The sequence below is a fragment of the Oryctolagus cuniculus genome, chromosome 18 (genome assembly GCF_051225735.1).
Source record: "Oryctolagus cuniculus isolate XC-2025 breed Fujian yellow rabbit chromosome 18, ASM5122573v1, whole genome shotgun sequence".
NCBI lineage: Eukaryota > Metazoa > Chordata > Mammalia > Lagomorpha > Leporidae > Oryctolagus > Oryctolagus cuniculus.
The window spans coordinates 769,112-786,021 of record NC_142884.1 but is presented as its reverse complement, the minus strand read 5'-3'; the positions used below and the strand labels follow the sequence as shown (position 1 = coordinate 786,021).

At 46.6% G+C, this 16,910-nt stretch overlaps 1 protein-coding gene across 3 annotated transcripts; it reads left to right on the top strand.

The window, feature by feature from the left end:
- The first annotated feature begins 557 nt into the window (after window positions 1-557).
- Window positions 558-10,627, top strand: ZNF134 (zinc finger protein 134). 3 transcript variants are annotated; one of them, XM_051835307.3, is made up of 4 exons: window positions 559-863; window positions 3,936-4,198; window positions 8,023-8,119; window positions 8,893-10,627. In XM_051835307.3, the coding sequence occupies exons 3-4, from the start codon at window positions 8,080-8,082 to the stop codon at window positions 10,113-10,115; spliced, it is 1,263 nt and encodes a 420-aa protein (XP_051691267.1). In that variant the 5' UTR covers window positions 559-863; window positions 3,936-4,198; window positions 8,023-8,079; the 3' UTR covers window positions 10,116-10,627. The 3 variants fall into 3 exon arrangements, with proteins under 3 accessions (XP_089176033.1, XP_051691267.1, XP_017193405.1); XM_089319907.1 differs by lacking the exon at window positions 8,023-8,119 and having other exon boundaries at window positions 558-863; XM_017337916.4 differs by lacking the exon at window positions 3,936-4,198.
- Window positions 10,628-16,910: the final 6,283 nt, after the last annotated feature.

Genomic DNA, 16,910 nt, shown 5'->3' with positions numbered 1-16,910 from the left:
TCCTCTCCATCCTGCTCTTATTCCAAGTATGAATGGACTGAGTGGCCTCAGAATGACACTCGAAGTGGTCTATCTGGTTTTTTACCTTTGGGGGATACATGAAGTAATTCCTTTTTAAACATTTCCACGATCCCCACTGGTATGGGCCATTAACATTTTTTATTATTATTACTCATGTGTTTGGTAGAGAGATCATCCAGTCACCGTTGCACAACACAGATGGCCGGCAGCAGCCAGCGCTGGGCCAGGTTGAAGCCGGGAGATCAACTCAATCCGGGTCTCCCACGTGGGTGACGAGGAATCAACTGCTGAGCCGCTAGCTATCGCTAGCACCTGCTGTCTCCTAGGGTGCCCGTTAGCAGGAAGCCAGAAGCAGGCAGAGTCTCGACTGGAACCCACGCACTTCAATAAGGATTCTGGGCACCCAAGCAGGACCTTAAGGCCTCGGTCCCGTAAGCGGGGGGAAGCCCTGCCCTCAGAGCCCCATTTCTCAGGGGTGTCTGTGCCATTGGGCCTTTGCCTAGGAGGCGGGGCGTCAGCGCATCCCCAACCTGGCTACTCGACAGGAACTACACTACCCAGAAGCCTCTGCGCTTCCGTGCGAACGGGCGGCGTCAAGGCGGGACTTCCGTCATCTTCTTCGCGGTGGACATATTGTCGGCGCTTGTGGGGCGTCGGGTGGGTTCCGAGTTGACAGAAAGCCACGGGAGCTGACGCTATCTGTACTGCAGAAAGGCTTGGCCGTGGCGGCGCCCCCGAAGGCCTCCGCCTGCACCATCAGCAGGTGACGGCCGTGCCGGGTCGCCACTTGGTACTGTCCGCAGGCCGTGATGGCACTGGCCTCAGGGATGGACCGAGCCTAGGTAGGTGCTGCGTTCTTGGAGCCTCACCCGTCCCGACCCTCACCTCCGTGTCCTAAAGCCCTAGGGGCATCCGTTTAGGTCAGTGCAGCCCAGGCCCTGGTGTCCAACACCGGAATGCTTGGGGTAGCCTTTGGGGCGGCCATCGCGGTCTGGCGTGGGAAGGTGTTGGACGCACAAGGGACCGGCCGCAGCTAAGGCGGTGCGGCTGAGCCGGGAGCGTCGGGAACGCGGCGTTCTCTGCCGGCAGCGCCCGTGGGCGGGGGGCCGGCGTCAGGCCTGTGACGCCGCAGGGAGAGGAGGGGCGCCCTCCTTGTGAGGCCTGTGGAGGGTTTTGAGGGCAGAGAAACGTGACAGGAAAAGGGATTTTAAAAGCAGTGAAGGGGCCAGAGTTCTGACGTGAGGCCTAAAGCAGCCACTTGCGACGCCGGTTCGTGTCCCAGCTGCTCCACTTCGGAACCAGCTCCTTGCCAATGGCCTGGGAAAGCAAGCTTGGGCCCCTGCACCCACGTGGGAGACGAAGCTCCTGGCTCCTGCCTGCCTGGGCCCTGGCCCTTGGTGACTACTCTGGGGAGTGAACCGCGGGTGGAAGACCCCTCTCTGTTCTCTCTCTCTCTGTAACTCTTTCGGATAATTTTTTTTTTTTAGTGTTTCAGTGTTTTCACGAGAGAAAGCAAGCTTAAACGTGAAATGTGCATGAAGGGAATGAAAGTGGGGGACTGGTGAGACCACAACAAACTGCAGGAGTGTTGCAATTACAGCCAGACCAGATCAATGACTAGAAGTGGGGGTGGGTGGGAAATCATTAGATTCTGGATAGATTTTAAGACAGAACCAGAAGCTGGCACTGCATAGCAGGTAAAACCACCTGCAATGCCGGCGTCCCATGTGGTCGCCGGTTCGAGTCCCTGCCGCTCTACTTCCAATTCAACTCCCTGCTAATCCACCTGAGAAAGCAGTGGAAGATGGCCCAAGTCCCTGAGCCCCTGCACCTACGTGGGAGACCAGGAAGAAGCTCCTGGCTTCAGCCCATCTCCTGGCGTTACGGCCAGCTGGAGAGTGAACCAGTGGATGGAAGACCTCTCTTTCTCTCCCTCCCTCTCTGCCTCTCTGTAACTCTGCCTTTCAAATAAATTAATTAATCTTTAAAAAATATAAATAAATGAAAAGAACCAGCGAGATTTCGTTTCTATTAGATGTGATTGTGAGTGAACAAGTATCAAACCTCTTTTTAACTCTCCTAGACATGGGTGCTGAAGATCTCACCCTATGGGCACTACCTTTGATTCTGGTTTAGTGGAGCAGCCCCAGCCCCAACCAGGGCACAGTTACCTCATTTCCACGGACTATTGTGGGGTAAGGAGAGATGTGAACATCTGTAATGAAGGACCACTGGTGGTTCATTTTCAAGTAGGCTGGTTTGGCAAAAGGACCTAGCAAGTATATAGGCATCTAAACATTAAAAAAAGTGAATGACTTTGACTATTGTTTTTTGATTTATGGTGGTGCAACAGTATACCCATGCAAACATTGTGTTTCTCACTTTAGAGTAGTATTCAATAAACTACAATGTTCAATGCTTTATTGTAAAATAAGTTTTTTGTTAGATGACTACCCAAATATAGACCAGTGAAATGTTTTGAACATCTTTAGTTAGGGTAGGCTAAGATATGATGTTCAGTAGAGTGTTATGTCAAATGCCTTTTTTTTTTTTTTTAATATTTATTCCTTTATTTGAAAGAGTCACAGGGAAGGAGAGGCAGAGAGAGACCTTCCATCCGCTGGTTCACTCTGCAACAATCAGGGCTGTGCCAGGCCAAAGCCAGGAGCCAGGCGCTTCTTCCAGGTCTCACATGGGTACAGAGGCCCAAGGACTTGGTCCGTCTTCCACTGCTTTCCCAGCGGCATCAGTAGGGAGCTGGATTGGAAATCAAGCAGCTGGGACTCAAACTGGCACCCACATGGGGTGTTAGTGCTGCAGGTGGCAGCTTTACTCACTATGCCACAGCACTGGCCTCATCAAATACGTTTTTGATTTACAGTGGTTTCATCTTATTATGGGTTTATTGGATCATAACCCTGTCATAAGTCAAGGAACATCTGTACATAAGAAACTTACACCAACTGTTGGTTGAAATGTTAATTTGCCTTTAAGTATTGGATTACAATAGAAAGTTTTAAACACTGTTTCTTCAAAACACATTTCCTTAAATACATTCTCTTAAAAGCACATAAAACCACGCATCAGTTCATTTGCATCATTTGCACTTCATCTGCCAAGATGTTAAAACTGCCATTGTTATCCCCACTTTAAGGTCAGGACACTGACTCACAGGTCAGGCCTAAATTTCTGCAGTTACACAACTGAAAATCATCCTTGCCAAAAGCCAAGTGAGGAATTAGGGAAACAGGTTATTTCATGAGAATGCACTGTGGTGACCAGCAGCTACCAGCCTTCCTCTTTCTTCCAGGTTACCACATGTATGTAAGTAGAGTATCTCCAGCTCTCACTTAGCCCAGTCCCAGTTCTACCCCTGTGAGCTGGGCAACATGGTATGGGAAATGGTGATGTCCTGGAAATCTTTACTTTTCTGTCTGCCATTTGGTTTGAGGGGTTGAGGGATCACCAAAAGCCATGTATCCTGGATTCTGTTATGTAATTGTGTAGGTCTTCATTTCTGGCAAGTGAGACCATGAATTACAGAGTGGAAGCAAATGCTTCCTTTGAGGCTGAAATGGACGTGTTCAGGGAATATCAGGACTCCTTTATGTCTGGTGGGGTCAGAGAGCAGGGATGGGATATAGTCCAGGAATAGTAGCCTGAGGACCTAGGTTTCTACTGGGGAAATGATAGCAGCCTTGAAAGATTCAAAGCTGAAGAAGAGAGTGTTCTGACTTTTAGTCCTCTTGGCTTTCTGTGGCTGTATAGTGAAGAAAATACTCTGGGGGTGAGAACAAGGGAAGGGGATCAGTGAAGAGCTTATTGACACTCTGACTCTAGTGGCAGGAGTAGGTGGGCGTGGAGATGGGAAATGTGGCTGACTTCTGTTTTTGTTTTTGTTTTTTTTTTAATAGGAGAACTGGGTTTTTGGATGTGGATGGTGAGAGCAGAAGAGGAGGCTGAGAAATCATAAAGATTGAAGAGTCCTCAACTGAGAAGTCAAAGTTGGTTATAGAAGTAACTTTCAGAGCTAATATTGGGAGTGTAGTTTTGGCTGAGTTGAATCTGGTATCAAAGATACCTAAGTGGAGGTGTCAAGGGAACACAGAAGTCTGGAGTTCAGGGAAGGAATTTAAGTTGGAGACATTCACAAGGTGCCAGCCAGTATGTGGATCAGGTAAGAGTTGGGTATCCAGTTTAGAAAATTTTTTTGTCATGGTAGCATTTCCAGTGGTGGTAGAAGGCACATGTATGAGACTGGAAAGGGAGGATTTAGCCAATGGGAGGAGAGGGAAGAATACAGTCTGGGGGCCGGCATTGTGGTATAGTAGGTAAAACTGCCAGCTGTAACACTGGCATCACATATGGGTACTCGTTCAAGTGCCAGCTGCCCAACTTCTGATCCAGCTCCCTGCTAATATGCCTGGGAAAGCAGTGGAAGATGGCCCAAATGCTTGGGCCCCTGCACCCATGGGGGAGACCTGGAGGAAGCTCCTGGCTCCTGGCTTCGGTCTGGTCCAGCCCTGTCCATTGTGACCATTTGGGGAGTGGACCAATGAATGAAAGATCTTTCTTGCTCTGTCTCTGTCTCTTCCTTTCTCTGTAACTCTGACTTTCAAATAAGTAAATAAATCTTTGGGGAAAAAAAAATAGAGTCCGGCAGGTGGCAAAGTATTCGAGGGAGAAAGTGGAAATGAAGTGAATGTTGAGGAAACTGCAAAAAGTTTGTGGAGAATGGAATTTAAAGATGAGTATATTTTGGTGCAAAAATTTTGAGATCCATGCATATGGGGTTCTACAAAAGTTAATAGAAAATGCATATTACAAGAAAACTGCATGGGTTTTAAACTTTTTCTGTGCTAAAATAGACATCATCTAATTATATTTTGCACAAACTTGTTGAAGTACCTTCATGCTAGTGAGATGGCAGTGAGACCAGAACTGCTGTATATTCAAATAACCTCTTAATCTGCCCCCAGGCTTCTCTGGTGATCTTTGGTGGAACCTGAGGAGTTTTTCAGTTTTTCACTGTGGCTGGGGTAGAGGCCAAATGAGTGTGGGCTTTGAATATGTTGAAAAGAAACCTGTGACTGACAATGATGTAGCATCCTTAGCAGTATAACAGCAAAGTGGAAAAGGGCCGAGTTTGAGGTTTGTATATGGTTCTCTGTGCTGAACTGTAGCAAAAAATAGGTCCAGGAGAGAAAAATTTAAGAAATGAGTTCATTACAACTGGGGCTGTTGAGCCATTGACTGGGGCTGAATGTGATCCTGGATGCATTCTTTGAATGCTGTGTGCAGATTTGTATGTGTGGAGACCAGAGCTGTGGGTCTCCATAGATGTACAAGAGTTGTGGGTTAAAGAGTGATAGCCACATGGAGATAGAGTATGCATTCATGGGCCTAGGGCTCTGATGTGGGATTTTGAGAGCATCGTGAGCTCAGATTTATGTAGGAGGGGCAGCCATTGTGGAACAATGGTTGAAATGCTGCTTGGAGGGCCAGTGCCGTGGCTCACTTGGTTAATCCTCCACCTGCGGTGCTGGCATCCCATATGGGTGCCGAGTTCTAGTCCCGGTTGCTCCTCTTCTAGTGCAGCTCTCTGTTGTGGCCCGGGAGGGCAGTGGAGGATGGCCCAAGTGCTTGGGCCCCTGCACCTGCATGGAAGACCAGGACGAAGCACCTGGTTCCTCGCAGCTCTGGCCGTAGTGGCCATTCGGGGAGTGAACCAACGGAAGGAAGACCTTTCTGTCTGTCTGTCTCTCTCTCTCTCTCTCTTTCTGTGTCTATAACTCTACCTGTCAAATTAAAAAAAAAAAAATCCTGCTTGGGACAAGTCCTGGTTACTCAGCTTCTGATCCACATCCCTACTTAGGCATCCGGGGGCCCATGCCACCCATATGTGAGACTCCATGGAGTTCCAGACTCCTGGTCCGGTCTTTGCTGTGGCAAGCATTTGGGGAGTGAACCAGTGGTTTCTCTCTCTTTTCTCTTTTTCTCTCATGCTCTCACATACACACAGGTGCTCTGCCTTTTAAGTAGATGGAAGTTATAAATATATTTTTAAAAGATCAGTAAGGGAGAAATAAACTGGACCCCGAGAGGAACTGACTGTCAGGAGATTGGGCCCCATATGTGAGACCCAGAGTGTGAATGGTGCCTCTCTACCTGCTGCCTGTTATTCTAGGCTGGACAAAATGATTATGGAATGTAAGGAGAGAGCTGGCACTAATCACACTAGGACCTGGTATCCCATGTTAACTGGGGAATTGGAAAGGAAAGTGGATTTGTGGAGATTATAAAGAATCTTGGAGGAGAGATTGCCTATACACTTAGCTGTCCATCATGCTGGGCCATGGAGCACAGGTTTGTGTACTTCTCTTGGGAGGAGTTAGGGTTCCTTGTAGAAACTCAGAGAGGCTGTGGCCTAGTGGGTAAAAGCCACCGCCTGCAGTGCTGGCATCCCATAGGGGTACCAGTTCAAGTCCTGGCTGCTCCACTTCTGATCCAGCTCTCTACTGTGGCCTGGGAAAGCAACAGAAAATGGTCCAAGTCCTTGGGCCCCTGTATCTGTGTGGGAGACCTGGAAGAAGTTCCTGGCCCCTGGCTTTGAATTGGCCCAGCTCCGACCATTGCAGTCATTTGTGGAGTGCACCAGCGGATGGAAGGCCTCTCTCTCTGCTTCCCTCTGCCTCTGCTTCTTTGTAAAAAAATAAATAAATCTTAAAAAAACAAAAACTCAGTCTTGTATCATGGTAAAATGCTTTTTTATGTGAAAAGCAGAGTTAGAGTGGCACACCAGCCCCTGTACATTGCTTTCTATACTTTGCACTTATGGTCTCTCTGAGTAAGTCCCCACAAATGTGGTTTTCTTGGATGGGCTCTGCTTTTCCTTTTTTCCTAAGGTGGTTGCTCTTTTCCTTTCCATGGCTGGACCATGGGCACTGCTGTTTTCCCAGATTCCCTCATATAGATCCTTTGAGTGCCAAGATTCAGCTATCTGTACTGCCTCCTCCACTCCCTGTGCTCTCCAACACCTACTGACCTATCAAGCCTTACCAAGAAGGTCTTGGGGGTCAGGACCAAGAAGTAAGCCTGTTGAATCCCACTCTGCTTGGCATATCACATTCGTGACACCTCTGGACATACTTTATTTTATTAACATTTATTTATGGGGCCAGCTCTGTGGCATAGCAGGTATAACCTGCAGTGCCAGCATCCCATATGAGTGCTGGTTCAAGTCCTGGCTGTTCCACTTCTGATCCAGCTCTCTGCTATGGCCTGGGAAAGCAGTGGAATGTGGCCCAAGTCTTTGGGCCCCTGCACATGCATGGGAGACCCAGAGGAAGCTCCTGGTTTCTGGCTTCAGATGGGTGCAGCTCCAGCTGTTGCAGCCAGTTAGGGAGTGAACCAGCAGATGGAAGACCTCTCTCTTTCTCTTTCTCTGCCTCTCCTTCTTTCTGTGTAACTCTGACTTTCAAATAAATAAATCTTTTTTAAAAATTTCTTTATTTATTTGAAAGGGTTACAGAGAGAGAAAGAGAGGTCTTCTATCCACTGGTTGACTCTCCAGATGGCTGCAATGGTCAGAGCTGTGCCAATCTAAAGCCAGGAGCCAGGAGCTTCTTCCAGGTCTCCCACTTTGGTGCAGGGGCCTAAAGCCTTGGGCCATCTTCTCCTGCTTTCCCAGGCCATAGCAGAGAACTGGTTCAGAAGTGGAGCAGCTGGTACTCACTGGCGCCCATATGGGATGTCGGCACTGCAGGCGGTAGCTTTTCCTGCTATGCCACAGCACTGGCCCCTCTGGACTTACTTTAATTGGTGTTTCCTTGGGTCTTCCTGTGTCATGAATTTTAGTTGTCACAGTCACTTCTTGGGACACCCACTAGGCTGCTCCTACAAACAGTATTTTTTGTGATTTGTTTTCTTGTGATTTTTCATGGCTAGGTTACTCTGGTTTAGTGCTTTCACATTCTGTTTCATATGACTTGTGTCTTCCAGATTCTCTTTTGTTGCTGAGTGGTAGCAAGGGAAAGAACTCTGGGTGCCTGAGAGGGCATGACTCTTGCCACAGCAGAAGGGGCTTGGACAGGCTCTGGTGAGTAAGGACTGGGGTAGGGTGTGACTTGGGGTTGTGTTCCAGTGGTACCAGAAACCTGTCTTGTACCATCATTAATTGATGTGAAGGCCATACTTTATTTCTGTCTCTTTCTCTCTGTTCTGAATATCCTTATTATTTCAATTCTGACTTTCTGCCAGAGGTCTCCCTACTGCTCCCTCTGCAGTGTTCTCCAATATGGGACTACGATAATGTGTCATAAGATGTATATTTATTTGAAAGATTTATTTATTTGAAAATCAGGTTTATAGAGAGGGAGAGACAGGAGCTCTTCCATCAGCTGGTTCACTCTTCAGATGACCACAACAGCTGAATCTGGGCCAGGCCAAAGCCAGGAGCCAGGAGCTTCCTGCTATACCACAGCACTGGCGCCTTGAACACATATTTTTAAGTAATGCTTGAGCACGAGGTACGCAGTTCTAATCAGATTTTCCTGGGCCTGGATGCACATTTCTCGATAGAGCTCACCTGGTACCAGTAGCCACCCAAGGTCCTGGTTAAAGTAATTTGCAGAGGATTAAGCTGGAGACTGCCTCCCTGCCCCACACCCTTTGTCCCTCATGAGACATTCTTCTTATGACCCTCAGATCCACTGCTCCACTGATCTGTCTTCAACCTGATCCTAGCTCTATTCTGCCAGAAGCCCCGTGGACTTAATCCTGGGTATACTAGACACACATTTGTTAGGTGTTGCCTCCCTGTCCCTAGAGTCAACATGTATATGTGCATCACCAGTATTTTTCTGCTTTCAGGTTGTCGACAAGGAGTGAAGGATGAAGAGGCACCTTCTGCACAGAACATTTCTATAGAAGTGACACATGTTAGTGCTTCTAAGACGGGCTCGTCCATCCAGACAGCTCACCCTTGTGATTTATGTGGCCCTGTCTTGAATGATATTTTATGCCTGGATGAACACCAGCGAGCACACCACGAGCTGAGACCTTACATATGTGGGGCATGTGGCAGACAATTCTGGTTCAGTGCAAACTTTCACCAGTACGAGAAGCATTACAGTGTAGAGAAACATTTACAGAGGGGTGAAAGCAAGGTCGTCTTTGTGAAGAACAGAAGAGTTTGTGAAGAGCCTCATCTGTCGGAGAAGCAGAAGAAATCCCAGGCTAGTTTGAGTGCTCACCAGCAGAAGGCCACTCATAGAAAGAGGAAGACATCCAGGAGCACTGGGAGCGGGGAGGCCTTTGATGCGGGACAAATGCACTACCAGTGCAGTGAGTGTGGGAAAGCTTTTGGCCGCAAGGACACACTTATCCAGCACCAGAGAATTCATAGTGGAGAAAAGCCTTACGAGTGCAGTGAGTGTGGGAAAGCCTTCAGCCGCAAAGCCACACTTGTGCAGCACCAGAGGATCCATACTGGAGAGAGGCCTTACGAATGCAGTGAATGTGGAAAAGCCTTCAGTCGAAAAGACAACCTCACTCAGCACAAGAGAATCCATACTGGAGAAATGCCTTACAAGTGTGGCGAGTGTGGGAAGTACTTCAGTCATCACTCCAATTTAACTGTGCACCAGAGAGTTCACAATGGAGCAAGGCCTTACAAGTGTAGCGATTGTGGGAAAGTCTTCAGACACAAATCCACACTTGTTCAGCATGAGAGTATTCACACTGGAGAAAATCCTTACGATTGCAGTGATTGTGGGAAGTCCTTTGGCCACAAATACACCCTTATTAAGCATCAGAGAATTCACACTGAGACAAAGCCTTTTGAGTGCATTGAATGTGGGAAATTCTTTAGCCGAAGCTCTGACTTTATTGCACATCAGAGAGTTCACACTGGTGAAAGGCCTTTTGTATGCAGCAAATGCGGGAAAGACTTCATCAGAACCTCCCACCTTGTTCGGCATCAAAGGGTTCACACTGGAGAAAGACCATATGAGTGCAGTGAATGTGGGAAAGCCTACAGCTTAAGCTCCCACCTCATTCGGCATCAGAAAATTCATACAGCAGGAAGGCTTTAGGAGTGCTTTTAACACAGCAGGACATTTCTAGCAGATGTAGAACCCCATATATGTCAACATCAATGCAGAGGGCAATACCTTATGAGTGCCAGGTAACATGAAAAGCCTTCAGGAATTATATTGCACATTCTGACCTCAGGTTCCTTGCTAGAGTAATGTTACTGTCATCCGTGGCTGAAGCCACAGGTCACTCCCACACCCTCAGGGAAGGTGGGACTTTGTATTTTGTCTCCAACACCTGGAAGGAATCATGGGACACCTGAGAGCAATGCGGGGGAAGGGTCCTCATTCCATCCTCTCTGGTATAGGTGTGGAAATGACCCATCTTCAGCCAAGAGGACCTGAGCTGTGTTCTGCTGGTGACTTGCAGAGCAGATACACTTTCTATGAAGACTTCACATGGTACTTGGGATGGATTTTTTTTCCAGCCTCCAAGTCACTCAGTCTGGAAAAGTACTTGCCTCGTGCTGCTGTGGTTTGTGATAATAAAGGCCTTAATAAGCCACATAAAATCTTGAGGGTTCTTTTCACTGGAGTGATTGGAAACAAAATTAGGCCCTGTCCAACTGGAAAGATAAAACAGCATTGTGGGGGCCTCCCAGTGTGCCTCAATGGGACAATGGACTGGGGGAGAAGAGTTCTGAGTCCAGTTCTCTTATCTCCATTGCTGACTTGTTAGCTTCTTAGGTAAGAATTCAGATCTTTCTGAGGCTGATTTGCCTGGATTTGAATTATTTGTGGGCCCATTCATCACCTTAAAGAGGAGGTTGCTTTATTACAACCTACGGTATATTTGGGAGCAGCATAGATTGGGTGTCTTGTTAGTGTATGTCCCGTATTTCCCACGATTTCTTAGAGGAAGCTGTCGCCAAGGACCTACTAAGTGGTTGTGTTCCCTAAGGACAGAAGCTCCTTTTTTAGGTCACCAATGAAAGTGTCCAGGAGAGAAATATAATTGATAGAGACACTGAGTGTGAATTACAGGGATTGGGAAGACTGCAGTAAGCTAGTAGGGGAAGTGCCCATTGTCAAAACGTCACTATGGCTTTATGGAATTGGGGTGAGCAGAAATTCTATTCCCAATGCTATATCATTCACTGTCAGAGTCACAGGTGCTGGAAACAATGTAGGTTTCCTGATTCCTATGCCTCCCTGGAATCTGTGCCTGATGTCTTTGCTGTGAGTAGAGAAAGATTGTGGTCTAAAGATGTAGCTTTTATGACCACCCAGTGTTCTTGGTGACTTTATCAGAATTTTTTTTTTTTCACCAGTTTTACTACAGAGAAAGAGACTAACCTCTTAAGGCATTTGGAGTGAAATGGTAGAGGTAATAAACCAATCTGGTTTTCCAGTAGAAGTGGAAGACCAGATTTTGAGGTATAATCAGTGCAAAATATACTGCACAGAAAGTATAGTAAGTCTTGACATCTATAGATATCTGTAAAACCATTGCTTTAGCAATAATGTTGGACATACCCATTGCCCTCAAAGTTAACTTGTAACTTATGGCCCCTCGACCTCTCTTCATGTCCTTTCTAACCTCTCCTAATCTCTAGGCCACTGTTGATTATTTTTCACCATAGATAAATTTGTCTTTTCTAGAGTTTTATGTATGTGTAACTGAAGTATATTTTTTGCCTTTTTCATGCAACATAATTGAGATTTGTGTTGTATGAATAGTTCATGTTTTAAGTATTCTGTATGGCTACATCACAGTTTATCTGTGTTCATCTTAGTTGGCTTTTGGAGTCTTCCCCCAAATTTTTAAATGTTAAAAGGAGAGCTGCAGCAGCAAATATTCATGTGTGAGTCTTGGATATTTAGCTGAGGACACTTTAAACAAGAGTATTGAAAAATCTGACCATTTCTTATGGGTTGTATTAAAGTGTGATAGGTAGGGAAGTACTGTGAAGCAGAAAAGACCCAAGACTTTGAGAAATTCTCAGTCTCCTAACTGAAAAAAAAAGAAAGAAATTAAAAATTTACCGTCAGGAAAGTATGTTCTAGAGAAGCAGGGTAAGACTGCACATTTTGCTACTATCTCATATCAAAAGATCAGTATTCTGTTACACAAAAAACTGTTCAGAGAGGCTGTGACCATATTGAGGTCCCCTCAGTACAGCCTGAGAGTATGTAGGATGTTTAAAGACATCCTTAAGTCATCTCAGCAAAAGCTAATAATAGGTACAAGATTTTCTAAGGAAAAAAAAACCTGTCTAATGGGGTGAATCCCTCTCGCATACTGATAGAGACTGTCACCATTGATCTAAAGGGAGGATTAGTATGAAATTCAAGAGTGTAGGGCTTTCAGCATTCTATATATAAAAAAGTGGCTGAGAAATCTGATCTGTAAAACCCTAAACTACCTTTCCTAAAAAAGGAGTATGATACAAAGCTATGAGCACAAGAGGGAAAACTGAATCATGGACATTCCCAGGCTGTGATACTTCATGGACTTTGCCAAGATAAGTTTCAGAACTTGGGGGTTGGGGGGGGGAGGATGGGGTTTCCTTTCCTTCTTCCTCTTCCTTTTTCTGTCCTTTTAAAACTACATGCAAGAGTCTTCAGAAAGTACATGGAAAATATATACATGAAAACTGCATGGTTCTCAAAAATGTTTGCTCCAAAATAAATGTCTTTTATTTCCATTAACTTTTTGTATTATACTCCTAGAACTATGACCCTAGGTCTGTCCCACCTTTGTTTTGGAAGCACAGAACTAGTTTTCTGGATTTAAGGTCCACAGATAGAAATTGTGCTCCAGGATAGGTTATATATACCTACTGCCTCACCCATACCTGATTGAGACAATTTAGATAAAGAGATTAGATTGGATAAGATTTTGGTTCTGAGTTGATGCATTGTAAGGGATGGGAAGTTTGGGGGGACCTCGGGATGAAATGCATTTATTTTGCATTCAAGGCAGATGTAAATCTTTGGGTCCAGAGGGAAAACAGTAAGTGGCTTTGAAAAATGTCCATGCCCTCTGGCCAGTGGAACGTTGCAGATGTGATGCATGTGAACCACTTAGAGAATCTGCATGGAGAAAAACAATGATAGGAGACTCAGATAAGGTAGCATGATATAGCCATTGGATGTCCTCATTGCTGGTTCTGATAGAGGAGGCTGCATGGGCTAAAGGCAGTACCCACCTAAGGACTAGCAAGGAAACACCTTATCCAACTACCATATAGAATTCCATCAAAAACCAAATGAGTAGGAATCTCATTCCCAAGAGCCTCCAGAAAGCACAACCTGCCAACATCTAGGAATACCCGGGACTCCAGGGATTGAGGGAGGCTTTGCCTGTTGCAGGGTCATCACAGGCATAAAAGGGCTAGGGCCTGCCAGGGCTGGATTCCTACAGAGGCATTGGTGGGAGTGGGTTGGGTACCCAGTGGGTGGGTGCCCACGTCCGTTGAGAGCCGTCTTGACTCTCTGGGATTGTTAGCGGGGGGACAGATCTTTCTGCTCTGTGACCTCCAAGCAGTCCCACTTTTGGTATTTCCACATGGATGACTTGTTGCCTGGAAATTTCCTCAGCATTTAATGGCCTTTAGGCACTAATTCCCTGGCCCTCCCACATGCTACCCCAAGATAACATCTTAGAGTTTATACCTGTTAGGAAAATGGCACAGTTTTATCTATGGCGCGATCTACACCCTGACACCATCCTAGGCTCTAGCCCCGGCCGCCATTGCTGGAAGCCAGGTGGCCACATGGCCCAACCACTGGTTTCAGCTCCACCCCCATCCTAATGGGATTCGCTGCTCCTGCTTCCCTGCCTGCCCTCCGGCAAAGTTTTAAAAGGACCTGTTCCTGAATATGTGGTTCTCTTGGCTCCTCTCGTCTGCTCTGCTCTCTTCCTCTCGTCTCTGCTCGCTCTCTTCTCTCCTTGCTAGCTCCTCTCTCCCTCTCTCTCTCTCTCTCTCTCTCTTTCTATCTCTCATACTCTCCTTCTCTCTCTTCCTTCCTTCCTTGCCCCTTCCCTCCGACCTGCTGGGTTTTCCCCAATAAACCCTTTCCCTTACTCTAGTGTTTGGTGTGTTTTGTGATGGCCTAACAATAACTGCTGGGCCAGTACTTGGGCCGCATATCTTTGCAGAGCCTGTGGAGGAGGATCTCTGACCCACAAATCCTAATGATGTAATCCTCCAAAATTGCTCTCCCCAGCCCCTCTTACCCACTTGCTGTCCTGGCTCCCTTACGTGGAACCTTCATAAGGAATCACTGGCATCTGGTACGTGTAGAGGTATCGTTTTCAGAAGTCGACTCCTCCCAAAACCCCACTAGAGAGGTACTGGGCCTGTGCGTGAGAGTTTGACCGCTTGCTCAGTGGCCCCTTCCTGAACCACTGGCTCTTCACGCTTCAGACTCTCCTGGAGCACAGTCCTTCCTCTGCTTCCATTTTCTGCTGTGCTTTCATGTAGCCAAGATGGTTCTTTGTTCACCTTAGGTTCCATTCCTTTTTTCCCCTTTTCCCCTTCCTGTCCCACTCCGTACAAGCTTTTATCACAATTGTTTCGTAGGATATTTTCTTTTTCTCCCAGGATTGAATAGAGCAGTTTTAAGTTCACAGCAAACTTGAGCAGAAGGTGCAGAGAATTACCATGTAACTCCTTTATCCACAATACTTCAAGCCAAGAAGCCTGAGAGGACAGAAAGGAAGCCAAGGACATGAGTTAGGAAAAATGGGTGAGAGAAAGGGTCTCACTCTCTAGAGTGACTCATCCCCTGTTCCTCCCATTCCCCATTCCGGTTCTCACACCCATCTCCCTTAATCCAGTCTGCTTCCTGTTGTGGAGAATCAAGATCTCACCGTTTCCAAAGAAATACCTGCTGTTGGCAGACAAATACTTGCCCACAATCACAACACTGGTTGGAAGAGAGAAAAACATAAACTCATCTTCAGGTGCCTCCTGGGGGACTGTAGAGTCCACAAAACTCAAGGAAGTGAGAGTGTTGAGTCTGAGAAACCAAGTACAAGGGCAGCTTGAAATCCCTGTGTGGCGTGGGTGAAAGGTCACCACAAAACACACCAAACACCGGAGTGAGGGAAAAGGTTTATTGTTGGGGCGGGGGGACCCAATGGGCTGCCTCCCCATGCACAGAGAGAAAAGCTTGTACTGGGAGAACAGACCTTCAATAGCTTTGCAGAGGTAAGGAAGTGGGAGTGGAGCTGACGCTTGTGACTAGACCATTTGGTCACCTGACTTCTAGTCAGCCAGGCTGGGCTTAGGAAGATGGTACCATTTTACTAACAGTGGGACCAACTCTATACCAGATTCAGGCTTTGCCCCTTCTGAAATTCCACCATTTAAAGGCTTTTTATGTGGAGATTATAAACAAGACTCAGAGTTGCCTGGATGCAATGGCTACAAATAATAGTGATCAACGATGACATCAAGATACTCAAATATGGAAAAATGGAGTTGGGCTGTGTCTAGGCTTGAGCAAAATATTAGTTTCATTACTTTAACTAAAATACCCGAGAGGATCTACTTAAGAAGGAGGAAGATTTATTGATTCAGGCATCTAGTGAGGCTGGAAGACAGCTGAGGGGACAGTCACCTGGCAAGCCAAGAAACAGAGGCACATGCTTCAGCCACCTTCTGTGGTCTCTCTTTACAATGCCATCATGCTCAATCATGGGACTCCAGCCTAGTAACTTAATCCAATCCAATCCAATCTCTTCTTCCCACCACCCTTAATCTCTCAAACATTAATCTGTTAACTGTTGAGGCTTTACAGTTTAAACATTTGTGTACATTGGGGGGTGGGGGGTCAAATTCTGTTCAGACGATAATGAACAGAGGGCCTGGAGTTCTGGAGAGAGTTCCACCAACACAAGGACCAGGGGCTGGGGAAGGACAAGCACAGAGACCGCCTGGATATTCTGGTGGCCCCAGGCTGTAGAGCGGGGGAGACACCTGGAGCAAGACAGGCTGTTGTAAGTAGGCAGTCTGGAAAGGAATGGGCAGCCTTTCTGCTGTGGCTCTCGTTCCAAGTGAGCAGGAGTGGTGGTCATGGTCTTGGTATTCTGCTGAGAAAGCTGGGCAGGAGGACTCAAGAACTGCAAGGGATCAGAAAGCCTATTTAACTGTTCAGTGCTTATTTTAAACCAAAGTGTATACCCATAGCAAAGAGGGCTGCATCCTACTAAAATCCTTTATTAATGAAGTAGCAGCCAGGTCCCTAATTGCATTTCCTTCCCCAACAGAAACCATTTTTATAAAATGGCCATGTACATGTGGGCAGTTTTTTGTCTTTCCCTCTCTTGTCTGAGCACTGAGATTCTACACTGTCTCCTCTTTGTGATGGCTTCATTAAGCTTCCTAATTGGGTGCCAAAGTCTGATCATAATCTTCCTTTGTTGCATTGCTCTCTTGTGGACATTCTTCCCCTTTACTTTGTTGTTTGGATACCTTCTTGATATAGATCATGTGCTGCTTCCTTCCATTAGATGAGCATCCCTTCTGATGGCATATTCTTCCTATTCATGCAATGAAATATGTGGCATGTTACAGTAATGCTGTGTAATGTGTAAGGTCATCACAAAACACACCAAACACTGGAGTAAGGGAAAGGGTTTATTGGGGAAAACCCAGCACGTCGGAGGGAAGGGGCGAAGAGGATAGCAAAAAGAACAGTGTAACAGAGAGACAGGAGAGGAGCTAGTGAGGAGAGAAGAGAGTGAACAGAGAGAAGAGAGACAAGAGGAGGAGATGAGAGGAGCCAAGAGAGCGAGAGAGAACCACGTGTTCAGGAACAGGTCCTTTTAAAACTTTGCCAGAG